This window comes from Pinus tabuliformis, chromosome X (assembly GCF_031772625.1).
Source record: "Pinus tabuliformis cultivar Carrire ecotype Pingquan chromosome X, CPIR1, whole genome shotgun sequence".
Lineage (NCBI taxonomy): Eukaryota > Viridiplantae > Streptophyta > Pinopsida > Pinales > Pinaceae > Pinus > Pinus tabuliformis.
The window spans coordinates 687,577,884-687,598,242 of NC_142308.1; the positions used below are offsets into that span (position 1 = coordinate 687,577,884).

At 40.6% G+C, this 20,359-nt stretch overlaps 1 protein-coding gene across 1 annotated transcript; it reads right to left on the minus strand.

Moving 5' to 3' along the window:
* Positions 1-18,286: 18,286 nt before the first annotated feature.
* LOC149141840 (uncharacterized) lies at positions 18,287-18,880 on the minus strand. The gene has a single exon (XM_089451346.1). It carries the CDS (start codon positions 18,878-18,880, stop codon positions 18,287-18,289), a length of 594 nt encoding a protein of 197 aa, XP_089307472.1.
* Between the last annotated feature and the right edge of the window lie 1,479 nt (positions 18,881-20,359).

Below are 20,359 nucleotides of genomic sequence, written 5' to 3' on the forward strand. Positions count from 1 at the left end.
CAGTCTTATACAGAAAATGTAGAGTGAAAATCAGGGACACCTGACACTCTATATTTTCCAAACAAAAAAAAATCTCTTCTCTCCTTCTTTCCATTTTCACTCCACCTCATTTTCCATTCCACTCCATCTCCATCTCATTTTCATTTCACTTCACTCTGCTTCATTTCACTCCATTTCATTCATTTCATTTCATTTCATCAATAAAAGTCCCTTTCAAGACCATTTTCACTTAGCTAGTTATTATCTAACTATCTTTGTTCAACTAAGTGGGTGCTGTATCAGTTTCCGCAGCTGGTAGCAGTTTCCACAGCCAGAAGCAATTTCCACAGCCAGAAGCAGTTTCCGCAGCCACCACTCTGTTTTTCAAATCCATAGTCAAAATGTTAGTGCAATAATCATGAAAATGCAGGTGTGATTGAGCATATGCTATGAGGACATGGAGCATCTCCAGACATCAATGAAGAGAAGTTGGTTAAAAGCTAATGAGCAACAAATGACAAGGTTTCCAAATGTATGAGCAATTTTTTTTTTCAAATAGCAATTAAAGTCACGATTATGCATAGTTATCAAACCATAAAAGCTCTACTATGTGCAATGATCGTCACGATAGCTCCATTACCCACTACCATCCCTTATTCTGCACACCATGCATTCGTTTCTTAACGGTCTCATGATTGATTTTCGGGTTTAAACTCATAGTCGACTGCACTTTCATTCATCACCTGTAATCATGAGATGTGACCTATCTCATCACGGCTCCTCTCCACCGCATTTTCCGCAGCCATCCATTAAAACGTGTAACATTTCGTACGCAGCCGTTTAATTCAAAATTTCGACTTCACTCTATTCCCTTACCATTCTATTAAGACCATCTTCTTCACATACGTCTACACTTCATCTTGTGAACTCACTACGACTGCTCATCCTCTGTTCCGCCTATAATTCTGAAGCACTCCTGTTACCTGCTATCCATCTACCGATTGCAGCCACTATATTTTGCCATAAATCCTACAACCAAGCCACCTTCCCTCTGCTAAACCCTCACACGCAATTGAATTTTCAGTTGAAATTCAAAACAGAGGAAGAAATGGGATGATTACTAAGGGCAGAACCAGAAGGACCTAAATATTTAGAAGGTTACCCTCAAGCAAAAGATTTGCTGAAGAAAGCCAAATGGTTACACTTCATCCAAATATTTAAGGGCTATAGTAAAGAGGTAACCAAAGCCTTTGCACGGTCTTTTGATGGCCAGATGGTGGAAATTGGAGACTTAAAACTCACGGTGACTGAAACAACAGTAGCAGCTGCCACAGGCTTACCCTAGGAAGGTGAGCGATGGTTTAAAAACAAAAGCGTGGATTAACAGACATGGAGAATTATGCTATGAAACCCAGGTATGGACACTACTGTGTTTACAAAAGGAATTCCTGTTCATGCATTGAAAGAAGAATGGGCCAGCCTGCTGTTAGTTATCCAAAAATTTATCACTTGCGAAGGACACTTTGGTTCAATGTACATGTACCATGCTAGATTGTTGATGAATTTCTTAGAGAGTCAAACTCTTAATTTGCCTTATTTCTTACTGATGAGTTTGAAAAAGATGAGTATCACAGTCCAAAAGCACATAGGAAATATAGAACCTCATCTATATCATCATGGACTTGTAAAGATTCTCATTGAAGACCAACTGAAGAAAAAAAAAGATACCTGGGAACAATTCTTGATAAGGAGCTACTTTCAAGAGCCATCTGAGGCATCTGAAAGTAGTACACCAAAGACACCAAGAAGGAGTAGGAGAAAAGAAAAGAGTGCCATAGTCCAAGACTCTCCTACTATAGAAACTCAAGAAGTTGGTCAAAAAGAAAAAGAGAACAGAACTAAGGACAAGAAACAGAGAAAAGTGAAAGGCAAAAGAAACATAGAAGAAGTCTACCAATCACCTGAACCATCTATAGAGGAAGATTATCAAACATTGTCGGAGAGATTAGTGCATCTTCAAGAACAGGCTGCTATAGCAAAGAAAAAGGAAAAAGGGAAACAGAGCATACAAAAAGGGAGTACTAGTCCACCATATTTAAGAAGAAGCACCAGGCTTAGAGGAAAGGGGAGTAAAACACAAGTAAAACGGCCCCAATTCATTGACTTGGGTGGGGAAACACCCGAGAAACCTCCAACTGGCCGTAGTCCACCTCGTCCTCAGCCAAGTATTGAAACTAGTCCTCCACATGTTGATGAAAGCCCTTCTCGCCCAGAGCTAGAAAGCAGTCCTCCTCCTCCACAAAACTTTGAACTCAGTCCAAGAAAGACACCTGAAATAGATCCCAGTCAACAGGAGGTATATGACTACCTCGAATCTTTAGAAAAAATAGCTACAGGTCTGAGTACCACTCTGCCCCACATGACACCAGATGCACAAGTTCAATCCTTAAAGCAAGAGGTGTTTGAATTAGAGGTTCTAAACATGCATATCAAGCAAGAAAATGAAGCACTTAAGGAGCAGAGCAAAGTAGATAAAATTATTCATGATAATACTATGCTTCATTTGGGACTATGGCAAAAGAAGAACAAGAAACTAAAGAAAAAGTGCAGAAAGTTGAGCAGAGAATTGATCAATCTCAAATTCAGATGTCTAATAAGGGAACCCAGGATGGTGGTAGCGCCAAGGAAGAAGAAAAGAGGACTAGATGTCCTAGCAGAGGCTTCAGAACATATGGATTAAAGGGGAATGACTAAAATTTTGGTTGCATGAGGACATGCAACACCTTCACAGTGGGGGTATGTTGAGTCCCAAACTTGCATCTTCCCTATATACCTTTTCAACCTTCTTTTCCATTTACTTGATCCACCAAGTTGTCAAATCATTGCATATTAGTCTAAAAAGAGATTACAAAATGGTTTCCTAACTATGTTTGTGACTGTTGTTTGATTTAGATTTTTGTTCAATCAGCTGCGGAAACTTGTCACTTTCCGCAGCCAGCTCAAGTTTCTGCAGCCATTTTGTCAAAGACTATGTTACAGGTGTCCAATGGAGAATTAGGCCACATGGGCAAGCTGCAAATGACATGTACATGGAGCGTGTCCCCTTGGTTCATCTAAATCACTCACAAACAGCCATGGTCAAAGACGGTCAAAGGAGTGGTCAAACCAAGAGTTTTGCGGTGGCACGGCTCTGTTTTGCCCATGTGAAGTTTTGCGTGGCAAGATCCTCAATCTCCGGAGGTGTGCTAACACATGTGGATCAATTCGTGAACCAAATCGAGCAGCCACCACTCCATGGATTTATTTGTCATGATTACCATACCGCTAGATCTCAGGCCGTGGAGATTTACGTGTCTGTTTGGCAGCATAGAATCTAGGAATCAGTTATAGCATTTTCACTTATAAATAACGCGTTATCATACGCTTGATAGTTAGCTTTTACATGTAATCTTGACTGTGTTTACGAGCCCACTGTGCCGTGCTCTATTTCTATGTTTTTACTGCACTTTAATATATGAGAAGACAACATTCTTGAGTTCAATTTGTGACTGAGTATTGATTGGCCGAGGTTTCATAGGGCCCCTGTACACCAAGGCTCTGTATCTACTGTATAGTTTCTCGCTTTCTTTCATTATGTTACTGCTTTTATAATCAGTTGCTTGTGTATATATTTCCTGATATTTATACTAATTGCTGTTCATCTTTTCTTTTATGCTTTCTCATGATTGCTAGCTGATCAATATTTTTCTTTCAGGTTCTTGTAGGCAGCCCGGGAAAATTACATAGTTTTAATGACTAATGACATGAGATCATCTTCCCCTTTCTGCTGATTCATTTACTGAGTTTTAATTCCAACATTGTCATTTCTTTCAGTTTTGCTTTGCTTATTTACTTTTCTGCAACTTAGATATCATATTACTCATTTGTTTATGATTTCTTTCCTATAGCCAAGCGACTCAAATAGTGAGGAATCAGAATATTACTTGATGTAGTATGATTTAGTTTACTTTCCTGCAAGTTAGTGATTAATTTACTTATGTCATTTTCAGGAATTAAAAAATGAATGAGTAGTTAAATCTTAGTTTCATTTTATGCAATTTCATTTCCTGCAATTTAGATATCATATTACTCAACTTGTTTATGATTACTTCCTATAGCCGGAGCGAGTCAAAAGGTGAAGGGTCAGAATATGGGTTGAAGTAGTGTGATTTAGTTTGCTTTGCTTTCAGCCTTTGAGTTGCTTTGAGTTCAGTTTTATATTCTTTTCTTACAGCAATAAGGATACTGGGCTTCATTGTCACTAGTTCACTGTTTTGGTACATTTTGATTTTCTTTTGAGAATTGATTTCATCACAGTCAGTTTGAAACCTTCTTTTTGAGAACTTTAAAGTTTGGAAAATCATTGTAGAAATCACCATTACCATCCATACTTGACCTTCAATTTTGCCATCTCACACTAGGGAATCCACAGAAGATAAACCCAAAAACTCAAAAACGACAAAGAACTAAGAAATCGGTTATCTTGCATATACAGTGCACTTCACTTCAGGAGTTTATGACTCTCGGATTGACATTTTAAATAGCAATTTAGGACACACTAAATTGACCAAACAATATGTATAAGGATCGAGATGATATATATATATATATATACACACACACATTTACACACACACACACACACACACACACACACACACACACATATATACATACACATCGTCTCGATCCTTACCATCCCGACGACTCTTCTCAATTACCCATTTTTAACCATATGGGGTGGGATCCTCTGGGATACGCCACCTCGGTCCTAACCTTCCTCTGATCCCTCTTGTCTACTCCTTTATGCGCCTCTGGGGTGGGACCTTCAGGACACATGATCTCGACCCCTGCCATTCTGGTGCTTCGAAGCAAACCTACCCTTCAAACTTACGGGGTAATGGTCAACATGATAAGTTGTATGGTGGGCTCCGCTCCGATCAATGGAAATGCTCCTCGCCTCCGAGCCCAACTAGCCCAGTGCCCAATCAACCTTGTCATTTCTTTACGCTGCAAAAACAAACCTCTAGGTTGTTGACTCTAGGCCACTTCACTCCTTCTTCACCCAATAGCAATGAGATCGAATATGGGCATCAAATCCAGAGCATCCATGACTAGGTTTTCCTCATATTGGAGGATAAGGTATATTCGATTAAACTATATGTTTAATCCCTGCCTTCCTTCGCCCCAATGCTGCTCTTTGCAAAACTTCACCATGGCCCGTTTAAGGAGGTCTTGTAAGATCATGAGCACTTGGCTCGATCTTAAATTTGGTGGTTCTCATTAAGGTTTACTCCCTTTCAGTGCCCATCATCATTCGCCAACTGCTTCGCCCATGGATTGGCTACAAGGACTCTGCATATGTCTAGATCTATGCCAATGTTTAGTTATGGCTACTGTGCCTTACTAAATTACCTACTAGTGTTATCCCTCCTGAGTTTATGCTACAACCACTCTTCTCAAGTCCACGAGATTCATGAGGTGCCGTGAAGGCCACACAAAGATTGGAATTCCTCGAAGGGATGGGGAAATCCTTTTAAGGGTTAAAATACAAGTATGTGCCTCATGGACCGGTGCAAAATGGGTAAGTTCTTGACCTTGAAGAATTCCATGCATGAAGACACTGGTGGCCTTTTGGCCGCCCCCAGGTAAGGTCTTGTAGTGAACTCTTGAAGGGCCTCCATATCTCTTGTCACATGCCAGGGAGATCCATGTGGTTCAATGCAACCCTATAAGCAAAACTACCCTTATTAAGGGTATCAGGGCCATTTGGCTACTAGCGGTGATGCACAACCATCCCTCCTGGATGAGATGTTAACACCTCAAATGCCATGGCTGTAGAGTTCCATAACTGTTTTGTTTTGACACCCTTTTTCCTCCACTTTCCTCTTTTTCATCGTCGCTATCAACTCAATAAAAATACTAAACCATATTTGATCAGGTAAAAGCTCTCATATGTCTTATTTTTCATATTCGTTAATGTGCCTTATTATTATGTTAAAGATGGCATTAGCTACAAAATTAACTTGATTCTGCAACTATTTTACAAATCTGCAGCTATCTCCATGGTTTGCGGGGTTCTGGTGTGCCAACGAAGCAAAGAAGCATATGGGTGATTAAGGATAAATCTCCTCATGGATCTCCTCCTATTTGCTCGAGCTAATTCACTGAAGGAATCACACAGTGGCATGGTCAAAGGCATAGGTCAAACACGTAGCAGTAGAAGTCTGAATGCATCACGTTTCTTCGATTTACTTTCCAAATAGAAAATTGACGAGATAATGCTTTTACTGTTAAGTTTTGAGTTTGAATAAGGATTGATTAAAAGACCTATATGTGTTAAAAGTCTCAAACTCTTGAGCACACATTTTATATATAAACATGTATCCTCTGTAGAGTAGGAGGAAGGAAGTATTAGTTAATCTATAAAGAATTGTGAAACAGAGCTTTGTTCTCATATTGAATTAAAGTTACCTTTTTGTTATTCGATGCATATGTGAGCGTGATTTACACCTACTATATGTGGAGGGTCCTTGCAGATAGTCGAGGTTTAGTTTATTTCATTACATTTCTTTTTGTTATCGCATTGTTATTTCATTCTAGTTTAGTTTCCTTACTTTGTTATTTCATCATTTCGTTATAACTCAGTGAAATCTCGTTATTTCGTTTATCATATCAATATTTCGTTTGTGCTTGAATTTTTTCATAGTCGTTTAAAAGTTTAGTTTCTTCAATGCTTTTCATTTAATTACAGTCGATGTTTTTATACTTGTAGAATTAGAACTTGTCTATACTTTGTAGTCAGCATTAGAAGATTACTTTCATGCTTTTTAAAATCAGAGTTTGTATATACTTTGCAGAACTTTTGAAGGATCATTTTCTTGCTCTTAGAATCATTTATACTCTGTTTTATAGTAGCAAGGTATTTAGGATAGATTCATAATGTTAGAATGATTAATATAAGATGATTTAGAACGATACTTAATATAGATATGACCTGGTAGATCAGTCTAACAATAGCTTAACTTTCACTCATTAAAAATCTAACTCTAATCTAATAGGAACCTAGATAAACAATGAAAATCCCAAAACAAATATAATCATCATCTTACAAACTAAAGGAAAGGCTTCTAGCATATATAGTGCACTTGCACTTCATAAGGTTACCAACTCCAGTTGATAATTTATGCTGCAATTTAACAACATTAAATTTACCAAAAATTTTGGCATCGTTGTTGGGGAAGTGTAAATAGAAGCCTTAAAAAAAAAAAAAAACATGATATGCATACAGAAAAAGACTCTAGAGGTAGGTTTGTAGGTCGAGGAATAAGTATAATTCCCACATTGTCACTCACTCCACCATGACCACGTAGCGCCACACCACCCACACGAACTCGAATTCCATCCATATCAGGCCAATATAAACTTCCTGAAGTCTTGAGATCCTAAATCCAATCTAAAGGTTCACCAAGTTCATCAACAGAAGCTGTGGTCGAAGTAGATCCTACATCTCCAACGACAGGAATAATTTTCCTATCTTCAACTAGAGAACAACTTCTAGCTCAAGAGTTGGAAGTTCCTATTGAAGAAGAGGAAGAAGAAACCTACTTCAAACCATTGATAGAGGAGCCAGAAGAATTAGAAGAAAAGCTAGATAATCCTATTGTAGAACCATTTTTTTTTTAGGAATCCATCATGGCTGAAGAAGGTGAAGGAGAAGTACACAATGTCAATGGTTAACAACATAGGATTGGAGGAGGAGGAGGAGGAGGAGGAAATAGAGGAAGTGGAAGAGGAGGTGGTAGAGGTCGAGGAAGAGGAGGTCTAGAACCTTTTGGATTCCCTATCCTTGATGAGGATACAACATTAACAATGAAAAAAATCTCGCCTTCTATCCTCCCTATTTTTCATGGAATAAGAATTGAAGATCCAGATACATTTCTTTTTGAATTTGAAGTATTATGCAGATCATATGACTATTTGCACGATGCTCAAAAACTAAAATTGTTCCCTGCCACCTTAAAAGATTCAACATTAAAATGGTTCATGAGTTTAGGAATGAATTCTATAAGAACATGGGCACAAATGAAAGATGAATTCTTGGAGAAATACAAGGATTATTGTATACCTCATAGCATTAAATATCTAGTCTTCAAAATGGTATAAAAAGAAGATGAAAATATTGAAGATTTTGTCGAAATATTTGTTTATAATATCAAAAGGGAAAAAATGAATAATCTGGATGAGGAAAATTTGAAAGCTCTCTTACTAAAATCCATTAAATATGAGTGGATTGATCTTCTCAATCTAATTGGAAAAGGAAATATTTCTCAGTTACCATTCACAGATATTTGTGATTTATGTGTACCTATTTCAAGAGGTAAAGCAAGAATAGGAAATAGTCCAAGGGATCCTCTTTTATCAAGAGTAAATAAATCTGCAGCGGGGACAGTAAGTAGGGCAGAATTAGGTAGTTTTCTTGAAAATTTTAAGACAAATATTTTAGGGAGTCTCAGTGAGAAAATTGACACCCTTAAAATACAAAACAAGCAGAAAGTTGCAAATGTTTCATTATGAATCTTTTGTCTTTGGTGTAGAAAGAAACATGCTTTGAGAGAATGTCCTCTAGATTTAAAAAACATAGAAACCTATGTTATATGTGAATAAAATCATGATACAAAAGAATGTCCCTCTATACCAGGTCTTAAGGTTGTGTTTAATGAAGAAGGAATGCCAAATTAGGTAGACCCTCTTTACTTTATTGACAAAAGACCATGGAAAAATCCTCAAACAAATCAAACTCAAGGTTTTAATCCTCAACAATTTGCACAATCTTCACAAATTAATTGGAATCCACCTATGCCATGGCGGCCTTGAGCTCAACCACAATCTTGGTATCAAGGATGGAAAAATCCTTATGGAAGATATTTTCAATATCAACAATATCCGCCACCTTATCCAAATTTTCCACCACTATACTTCCCTCAAACCAATCAGTTACCTCAAGCTCAAACTCAAAATGCAAATCCACAACTTTCTTTGCCATTTCCACAAAGACCAAATCAATTAACTGTTCAACCACTCCCAAATCCAAACAATAAAACTTGAAAACCTGTTTACAACTTAGAAGGACAAAATCCTCAAACTTATATGATAACTCCATTAGATCTTAATAATGTTCAATTAAGGTTTAGTAGAGTATTAGAAAGGAAGAAACCATCTGTTGTTATTTAGGAAACAGAAAAGAATTCCCCAAAAGATAATAATGACTTTGAAGAAGAGATTTCCCTTCCTCAGAAGGAAAATATTGAAACAGAAAAAATCCTATACATTCTAATAATACTCCTATTATAGAACAACCTTCAGTATCTATCTCAAGACCACCTTTTCCTAAAAGGTTGAAAATCAATAAAGGAGTAAAAAAACAAATCATATTTCCTGATTATGACATGTTAGATGAATTGAAAAATGTCTGTATAAAATTTCCTTTATTACAAGCAATAAAAGAAATACCAATTTTTGCAAAAACAATTAAGGAATTGAGTACTCAAGGCTCAAGAAGAAAAAGAAAAGAAATAAAAATAATTCAACTAGTCAGGAGAATTGCAGATATCATGATGGGGAAAACAACAATTCAAAAATATTTGGATCCAAGAAGCCGCATTTTGAAAACACATATCAATGGAACTGAAATACCAAACACATTGATTGATCTAGGAGCAACCATAAACATAATGAGCAAACAAAATATGGATAAATTGAAGCTTCCTAATCTTCAATACACACCAACATTGTTAAAATTAGCAGATAGGTCTGTAATTAAACATGATGGTGTGTTAAAATTAGCTACAACTGATTCTTTTAGCACTTGTAGAGTAGGAGACATGTTTATCTTAGATGGAAGCTCAACAAAGAAATTTATATTGTACCCACCTGCAAAAACAATGATAGAAATAGAGAATGAAGAATGGATAGATGATGATAATGATATACAGCCAGTTTTCACTATTGCACAAATAAATGAAGAGGATCAAATTTTAAATTCAATAGAAAATAATGAACCCTCTTTATATTGTGACAATAGTCAAGATTTTCAAGAACAATGTAATATCGAATATCTATCATCTAGACAAATGTCTTTACATTCTACGAAAAAAATTGGAAACTCTTCAATAGAAATTCTTTTGGGGAAAATTTTGAATATCAATGAAAACCTAGAAGAATTACAGAAAAAGAAACTAGTAGAAATATTACAAAAACACTCTTCTGCATATGCATGGGAATACATTGATATGAAGGGAATTAATCCTAAAACTTGCATGCATCATATTTATATCGAAGAAAATGCTAGACTAGTTTGACAACCACAAAGAAGAATGAATCCAAACTTAAAGGAAATTGTTAAAGAGGAATTGCAAAAACTGTTAAATGTAAATTTCATTTATCCAATATCAGACAGTCAATGGGTTTCACCCCTAGTAATCATTCCTAAGAAAAATGGAAAATGGAGAGTATGCATTGATTATAGGGAATTGAATAAAGCTACTTTGAAAGATCATTTTCCACTTCCTTTCATAGATCAAGTTTTAGATACATTAGCAGGAAAAAAATATTTCTCATTCTTGGATAGTTTTAGTGGGTATAATCAAATTCAGGTAGCACTTGAAGATCAAGACAAAACCACATTCACCTGTCCATGGGGGACTTATGCTTATCGGGTACTTCCTTTTGGATTATGCAATGCCCTAGCAACATTCCAAAGAGCATTAATAGGAATTTTCTCTGATCTTATTCATGATTGCATGGAAGTGTATATGGATGATTTTACAGTTTATGGAAATTACTTTGAAGAAGCACTTGAATGAAAAAGTTCTCATAAGATGCAAAGAATCAAATCTTTCATTAAGTAATGAGAAATGTTTTATGATGTTTAATGAAGGAATTATTTTAGGTCACCATATTTCAGGAAATGGAATTAAGGTAGACTCATCTAAGGTAGAAATTATTTCCAAATTATCAAATCCAAGTTGTCAACGAAATGTTAGGAGTTTTCTTGGTTTTACTGGATATTATAGAATATTCATAGAAAACTTCACAAAGATTACATCTCCACTCTTCAAATTACTCACCTAAGAGCATGAATTCAGTTGGAGCTCTGATTGTCAAAAGAATTTTGGAACTTTGAAAAAGAAGATCTCTGAAACACCTATCTTAAAATGACCTAATTAGAATTTGCCTTTTCATTTATCAATTGATGCTTCAGACACAACTCTAGGAGTTGTATTAGGACAAAAATATCTCACTCCTTATGCCATTTATTATACGAGTAAAAATTTAAATCTTGTAGAGGTAAATTATACTGTAGCTGAAAAGGAGTTTTTATCTATCATTCATGCCATTAATAAATTTAGACATTACATCACTGGCTATGAAACTTTCGTTCATACAGACAGTTATGCTATTAGATATTTAATGAACAAACCAGTTACTAATGGTAGAGTAACAAGATGGCTATTACTATTACAAGAATTTAATATCACCATTTTGGACCGACCTGGAAAACAAAACACAATCGCTGAATTTTTATCTAGAATTCAAAATGATAACAATGGTACACATGTAGAGGATAAATTTTTCGATGAATATATTTTTGTAGTATCTACTAAATCACCTTGGGTTGCAGATATTTCTAATTATTTAGTTACAGGGAAGTAACCCTCCTATTTGTGATATGAGGTAGGAGAGAGGCTCTGAAATATGAAGGCGCGCGCGCGCAAAGGTCAGGGTTGACCAACCACAAGAGACGCAGGGAGTTTTAAGGTGTTAGGGTTGCTGTCTGGCGCAACCGCGAGGAGGTAAACGGCTACGGTTCCGGCACAGGACCGCGGAACGGAATAAGGCAACCGACAGCGATGGAGGATTTAGGTTACACCGACCTCGTGGATTATTCCGCTGATCCCTGGGAGGACCAGCACATTTTCGGAAACCCTAACTCTTCGGGATTCGGTCAGACAGCTGTCGCCGGCGAGTCCTCACAGATTGACAACCCGGAAACAACTGCACCGGTTCATTTGTCTCCGTCACACGACCTGGAAGTTCCACCGCTATCTCCAGGCACAGCATCCCTCTTGCTCGCATCGATCTCGCCGGACTTACCGTCCCTGGACCCGCCCCCACCCTCGAGATCTAGCCCTCCTCCGGTTCCAGATCCGCCTCAATGTATATCTGAGATCCCTCAGACTGGGGAGGGAACCCGTCCTTCAGGTAATTTCGGTACGCCGACTATTCCGGCCCCGAATCCTAAACCCTCGCACCCGGTTAGGGTTTCGAATCCGCTCTCCGACCACCCAAAGGCGCCGCGATCGAAGAAGCAGAAGATCAAATGCATCAAGGAAATGGTGATCGACATCTCGGTGGCCTTCGGTGATCCCACAAATTACGAAGAATCAATGTTGATGGCTCGAATGGTTCTGGTAGGGCATGTGCGGGGGCGTACCTTCACAACGGATCGACTGATGCTATGGGTAAAAGAAATCTGGGGTTCTTACCTCACCACTTTTCCGGAGGTACAAGAGCTCCCACGGGGATGGTTTTCACTTCATTTCGCAACAGAGGAATGCACGGAAAAGGTATTGGCACAATATTGGCACATCGAGCGGTTACCAGTATTACTGAAACGCTGGAGCTCGTTATTCGACCCAGAGCGCGAACAGATTGGGGTTGGCCCTCTATGGGTTCGATTACCGGGGCTTCCTCTACAATACTGGACAAAAGAGGCCTTCATCAAAATTGGGAACGCTCTCGGTACTTACTTGGATCACGACCGTTCGTACAAGGATAACAGGAAAAGAACCCTAGCCAGGATACTGGTGTATCTAGACACCAGGGAGGGATTAGTAGGAAAAATCACACTGAAATGGGGACAATTCAACAGACTACAAATTCTGGACTACGAAGGGGTTCCTTTCCGTTGCAACCGGTGCCATCAAATTGGTCATCTATTCAAGGAGTGTCCGCTGAATCTCAGCCCGGTAGATTCGCCTGTCGCTTCGACCACGGTGTCCAGAGGGGTTTCGCCGACTATTCCGTGCCCTCCACGAAGCTACGAGATCCTTAGCGATGTACCTGTGAATGTTGCGGTGAACATGTCTGCGCCTCCCTCGCCACCACTGACTCGAGCAAGGGCAGCAGCAGCAGCAGCGCACAATCCGGGAATATCTCCCTCTCCCCCTCCTTGCACTCTTGGTATCACATCTACTTGTATGAATTCTGATGTTTGCACCATGGCACAGTGCACTATCCCCCAGGCCCCCCTGATCCCCCCATCCGCCCCTCCGTCTCTGACCCTCTCATCATCCCCAACATCTTCCTCATCATCCAAATTGGCCCCCTCTCACTCATATTCCTTGCGGTCTCGCACCCCCCAACCAGATGCCTCCCAAATCGGATTGGGTCTGGTACCTATCAGTCCTAGTTTCCTTACCACTCGGGGTCGGATATCTCATCTCAATAAGGCTATCAGACATGCGGGAGCAGAAGTAGCAGCTGGCCACCAAGCTACCATTGATGGGGTCCTTAGAGCATCAAAGCCCCCTAAACGGGGACCCCCATGAAGTGTCTCTTATTCAATTGCAGGGGCCTAGCTAGTGCCCCCAAAAAACTAGCCCTAAAACGACTTTTTGAGGTCGAACTGCCTGACATTATCCTTCTACAAGAAACCCTCGGATCTGCTGAATCCACCACTGAAGCTCTCTCCCTTCTATCGACTAGATGGAACTACTTCGCATCTGATGCTATTGGAAGATCGGGGGGGATGGCGATTGGATATAACCCCAGGAACATCAGACTGGAGTCATCTTGGGGGGGGCAAGGCATCCTCGGAGCAGACATTTTCTCTATGGAACTGGGGATGTCCTTTCGAATCATCAATATCTACGGACCATGTCATTAGCGAGAAAACTACTGGAGGCAATTACTTGGAGGCAACCTGATGTCGGAAGACCACATCATTCTGGGGGGCAACATGAATTTCTCGCTGGGATTTAGTGAATCCTGGGGCTCTATGGCTCAAGTGGATCCGATCACTACCTTCATCAGGAACCTACTTGATCAGCATGACCTCATTGAAATACCCATGCAGAAGCCCCTACCGACTTGGCGAAATAGAAGGGTAGGCCCTGCTGCACTGGCTAGACGACTTGACTGTTTCCTGATGAAAAACCAGTTGATACAACAACTAAATCATTACAGACAATGGGTAGGCAAGGGAGGTATATCGGACCACTCCCCCATGGTTCTGGAGATCCTGGGCACACACCAAAAGCCCAAGGCGCCCTTCAAATTCAATCATACATGGATTCAGGACCAGAGCTTCATAAATTTGGTTTCGACTACTAGCGATCACACCCCATTGACCAGGCAGACTCGATGGCCAGAGGATTTGTGAAGAATCTTACGGAGCTAAAGCACTTGGTTATAAACTGGGCAAAAGAGAAGAAGAAGAGGGATGATGCACAGATAGCGTCGGTAGAAGATGAATTACAAAACTTACTTGATGGTAGAAACCTTGGCTTCATAACTCAAGATGACAAAACCAGATTGGTGAACCTGGAAAACCAGAAGAACAAGATTCTCAAGGAAAGAGCTGAATCGATCAGACTAAGAAGCAGAGCCATCTGGCTCAAAGCTGGGGATGAAAACACCCGCTATTTCCACAATTTCGCCAAAGGCAGGAAAGTCACAAATACCATCTGGAACCTCCCACGACCAGATGGCAGCCTGGCGGACTCCTTCAGTAAATTATCCCATCTTGGTATGGCTCATTTCAGGGGACTATATAAATGCCCTGCAGGCACAAACTTGGCTGAGATTATCAATGTGGTCACTCACTTACCCAGGTTTGTCATGGAAGAAGACACTGAAGATCTAACAGCCCCTGTTACTATGGCAGAGCTGGAGAGCACTCTAAAATGGTTCCAAAAGGAGAAAAGCCCGGGCCCAGACGGATGGACCATTGAATTCTACACAGCTTTTTTCGAGCTTCTGGGAGGAGACATCTTGAAAGTGGTCGAGGAAAGCAGAGCCACAGGCACCCTATACAACGCCATCAATACCACTTTCATAGCACTCATTCCCAAATCGGACTCTCCAGCCTCATTTGATGAATTTCGTCCCATATCTCTGTGCAATGTGCTCTACAAAATCATTTCAAAGATCATTGCAAACAGGATCAAGCCCATTCTATCCCGTCATATTGGTCCCCAACAATTCGCTTTCCTGGAAGATAGACAGATCCATGAAGCTATTGGATCTGCACAAGAAGCTATGCACTCAATCTGGACGAAACACCTCAAAGGCATCCTTCTGAAGATCGACCTCTCCAAGGCTTTTGACAGGGTAAGTTGGCTCTATATCAAAATGATCCTCATCCACACTGGATTTCCTATGGACCTCATAAATTGGATCATGGCCTGCATCACTACCCCTACATTCAGCATCCTAATCAATGGGTCTGCCACCCCTTTCTTCCATTCTGAAAGAGGTCTCCGCCAGGGATGCCCACTCTCCCCTCTACTCTTCATTATGGTTATGGAGGCTCTCAGTAGACTCATAATCTCTGCGAAAAGAGCTGGAAGCCTCAGGGGTCTTAAAATATCTGATGAATGCTATCTTACCCACCTATTATTTGTAGACGATATTCTAATACTATTGGATGGCAGAATTCAGGACACTACCACGTTCAAAAGATTGCTAGACCTCTTCTCCCGGGCAACTGGCATGGAAGTAAATCAGAGGAAATCCACCATCACTCTGGTTGGCATTACTGTGAATGAAACACAAAGGGCACTACAATGCTATCCATTCACCCCGCAACCACTGTCCGAAGGCCTTAAATATCTGGGGTATTGGTTAAAGCCAACTAACCAAAAGATTGCAGACTGGGTATGGCTGATCACAAAAGTGGAAAAAATATTATCATGCTGGTGCAACAGATACTTATCCAGGGATCGGAAGACTCACCCTTATTAAATCTGTACTTGAAGCAACGCCGGTTTATTGGATGGCCCTGGCATGGATACCTAGGCACATTCTGGCCAAACTACAACAAATCTGCAACAGATACTTATGGGCTGGCAATCAAGATAAGAGAATATTTGCATGGATAAGCTGGGACAAAATTGCAATACCTAAGAAATGGGGAGGCTGGGGACTAAAGGAACTTCCCATTTTTGCCAAAGCACTTGCGGGTAAAATGGGCTGGGCACTTTTAACCTCTCAAAGCTTATGGACTAAAATCTCTTACTACAAATATATATGGCCATTGAGCATCGAGGACTGGGCCAGACTACTGACATGGAACAGAGCTGGTATCTCATCAATTTGGAAGGCCCTCCTACTCTCAATGCCGCTCATCAGAGACAACATAGCTTGGCGAATAAGAGATGGGAGTAGAGCCAGAATTGGCCTTGATCCTTGGATAGGCAGTGGAGGGAGACACATACTGCCTCGGGACCTGATTAATCTTCTAACTGGACGTGGCATCAAAGTAATAGCTCATATTGCAGACCCAGAGCAATCCAATATTTTTCATCAAGCATGGAAATCAGAACTACATCTTAACATTCCCAGGAGATGGCATCGGGATTGGAGAGCCTACACAGAGGCTCTAATTGAATCACACATTCGCATCACAGAAGGACCAGATGAACTCTCCTGGAGTCCGGCTGAAACAGGACATTATACACCAAAAGAAGGATACTTACAGTTGATCTCTCACAAGCATCCCGACGCCATTGCTAGTTGGTGGAAGCAAATTTGGAAAGTGGAGGCATCCCCTCGATCTAAAATGTTCACATGGTGCATCCTACGGGACTGCATACCCACAGGGGAACATCTCAAACGCCGGGCACTGCATGGTCCTACCTGGTGTGTCTTATGCAGAAGGGAATCGGAATCCACTTCCCACCTATTCCTGAGTTGCAGTGCTATATCGGAACTATGGCAACATCTCAAACCGGCTACAAATTTCGTGGGTGAATGGGGTGGCACTGATCTCATCACAGCTTGGACAAATTGGACAAATCGGCACAAAGGAACAAAACTCATAAACCTTCCCATCATTGTCAATTGGTCGATTTGGAAAGCTAGGAACCAGATTATATTTGAGGACAAGCCGATACACTGGCCTGCACTGGAAGCAGCCATCATAACGGCCCTAAGTGAGCTACCCGAGCCTATCCCCCACGCTTTCCGTCAGCATACCCCTCCTCCATGTATCGATCACAACACCCCGTGGGCATTCTTTGATGGTGCTGCATCTGAGCAACGATGTGGAGGAGGCTTCATTATTTACCTATCTGAGAATCACCTGTACAAAATCAAGGCCGGGCTGGGGCCTGGCACCAACAATTTTGCAGAGCTAATCACCCTCTGCCACCTCCTTCATTTTGCCTTGAGCCATCGCTGTAATCACATCAATATTATGGGGGATTCTAAGATCATTATTGACTGGATCAACGACACTTCTACATGTCACAAGCACTCTCTTAGCATCATTCTGCACGAAGCACTTGAACTCAAAGCAACATTTAACATTATCACTGTTTCTCATATTTACAGGGAGCACAACAAGGAAGCAGATAAGCTTTCCAAGGAGGCTGCGAGGATGGATAGGGGCCTGTGGGAAATCATGGAAATAAAAGATGCACAGGAACGAAAATTCTACCACCGCCCCTACATAGACCAGGCTTACCCAACAGCGGGACAACACAATACACAATAGACAGCACAGGCATGAAGCAGCAGAGACACAGGATATTTTTGAAAGTTTTCAGTACATATACAGCTTATTAGATAGAATAACACTGTAATACCCTGCATGGTATCAAATACAGACTATCTAGAAATTTTTGAATGTTATAAACAGCATATATATGACATCTGCTACCGACAGATACAAATGTAATTACAAAGCTAATATAATGAAATTTTTGTGATTTTCCCAGTGGGAAAAAAAGTGCATCTTTTTTTTTTTTTTACAGAAACGGTTAGAATGATATATTAATTCTTGGCTAAAATGCCTCAATTCAGATTACAAAGAGGAAGGGAGGGCTCAGATTTCGCCTCAACCAGGAACCATATAACTATCCTCCTAATGAGCCTGCAAATTTTGCATTCTATATTTCTTGCAGATTTCTCTATCTTTCCTAATTTGTAGATGCAAACAAATTGCTTCAATAATAGACAGTAAAACATTTTTATCGGACAGCTAGGGGATGGGATCCCAGCCTTTGTCTCCGTCTCTTATAAGATTTCCGAGAGGGAGGAGAGACGCTTTATTGGCTTCGGCATAAGCTTCTTTGTTGTTGTCCCTCTTTATGTGAAGGAATTCCAATCTCTGAAAGGAGTTTGTCAGGGAGTCAATTCTGCTCAGCAATCTAGATAATCTTAAATATGAAGGAGAGGAGTTGTCCACAATGGCCTTTATAATAATCTGAGAGTCCCCAAAAACAACTGCATCTTTGATTCCCAAGAACTTGAGCACCTTAAGCCCCTGGAGGAGAGCTAGTGCTTCAGCTTGAATACTGGTGTTAATGCCCACTCCCCAAGCATATCTAGCTTCAATTCTGCCCTCTGCGCTTTTGATAACACCACAAGCTCCAGAAGTGCCTGGATTGCCTTTTGCTGCACCATTAAAAAAGAGAGCTTTCCTCGCCTTTTTGATGCAAAACTCAGGAAATTCTGTATCTTTAAGGCGGATTTGCCAATGTTTTAGTGGAGGAGAGGGGGCCTTTACTCTATCAGAGAATTGGAGATCCAGGGAGGCTCCCCATACAATTTCTTGTTCATTGAGATCCGTCATGTCTAACTGGTCTCCCAAGCAATCTTTGAGATGACTTTTAATTTTTACCCAGGTTATCTTAGGATCGCTCTTCTTATCCTTGAAAATCCTTTGGTTTCTGTCCAGCCAAATGTGCCAGCAGATTAATTTGGGAAGGGCGAGCCATGCTCCTTCGATATGGGTGTTCTGAGCAGTGCCACTAGGGTACATTCGCTTCCAATTTGAGAACAGTTCTGAGCAGTGATTTGGGGGAACGAATTCCATGCTCCATGGGCTTAAAGCCTCCTTCCACAGACAACAAATTTACAGAACAACATCATATGGGAGGCATTTTCTTCATGTTCCCCACACATCGAGCAGCGAGAGGGCCCTAAAAATCCTCTTTTCTGGAGCCTATCCTCTGTCAAAATTCTGTGATGACATAGAAGCCAACAAAAGGAGCCGATTTTGGGAAATGTTGTTGATGACCAGATCCCCTGCCAGGGCTTCGGATTAGGCAGAACATTAGGATGTCGAGAGAGCTGATTATATCCCTGCGAGACAGTGTAATTTCCAGGGGTCGGGCCCCATCCCCGGGTGTCTGCTTTCCTTCTGTTCATTGGGGCTTTGCCTTTTAGGTGGGAGAGAAATGTAGCGTAGTCTTTGACAAGATTCGGTGGCACCTCTAAGTTTTTCCATCGCTGTCAGTCATCGTTTTCCCAGTGGGATAAATCCCACAGCGTTTTGATACCTACGCTGTCCAACCATTCTTTCAGTGAGACTAGAGATCGGTCATCAACAAGTGGATCGCTGCCCATAATGCGATCGTCCCATATTTGGATGTGCTGTCCATTACCAGGAATCCAGTGCGCATATTGCTTAATCAGGGCGGAGGCTTTTTCACACAGCTTGTGTATCATCGATCCTGTGATTGTCTTAGGATTGTCCAGGCAACGTGTTCTCTGCCCACAATAATATTTTTTCCACAGTGCAAGTTGCGCCCAGCCCGGATTTGGGGCGATGATCCTCCATAAAATTTTTGCACCCATGGCTATATTTTGATTGCTGAGATTTTTAAAATTCAAACCGCCTTCCATTATGGGTAGAGAAATTGTGTTCCAGCTTATTAAGGGGATTCTATTCTCGTTAGCTTTGCCACCTTTCCATAAAAAGTTTCTTATGTAAACCTCCATTTTCCTCATTATGCCAATGGGAGCCATCATCACTGCTGCCTGAAAAATGGGTAGACTGTTAAATACTGCTTTTATTAGCACTGTCTTACTGCTAGATTGAACCAGTTGTATCCCCAGGATTGAATTTTAGTTTTGAATTTTTCCAACAGAGGCAACCATTCTCTGCTGAGAGCCCTTTTTTGAAAGACAGGGAGCCCCAGGTACTTGAATGATGTCCAAGAAGAGGTGGCTGCGAAACCAAAACAGTTAGAAATGGCTTGGAGCGATCTGGCAGAGGCATTCAAACAGAAGATATGACATTTGCCTTTGTTGAGACTGCTTCCTGAGT

Excerpts from the sequence above, each read along its gene's own strand:
- LOC149141840 (XM_089451346.1), bottom strand. The coding sequence starts at position 18,880 with ATGACGGATCTCAATGAACAAGAAATTGTATGGGGAGCCTCCCTGGAT.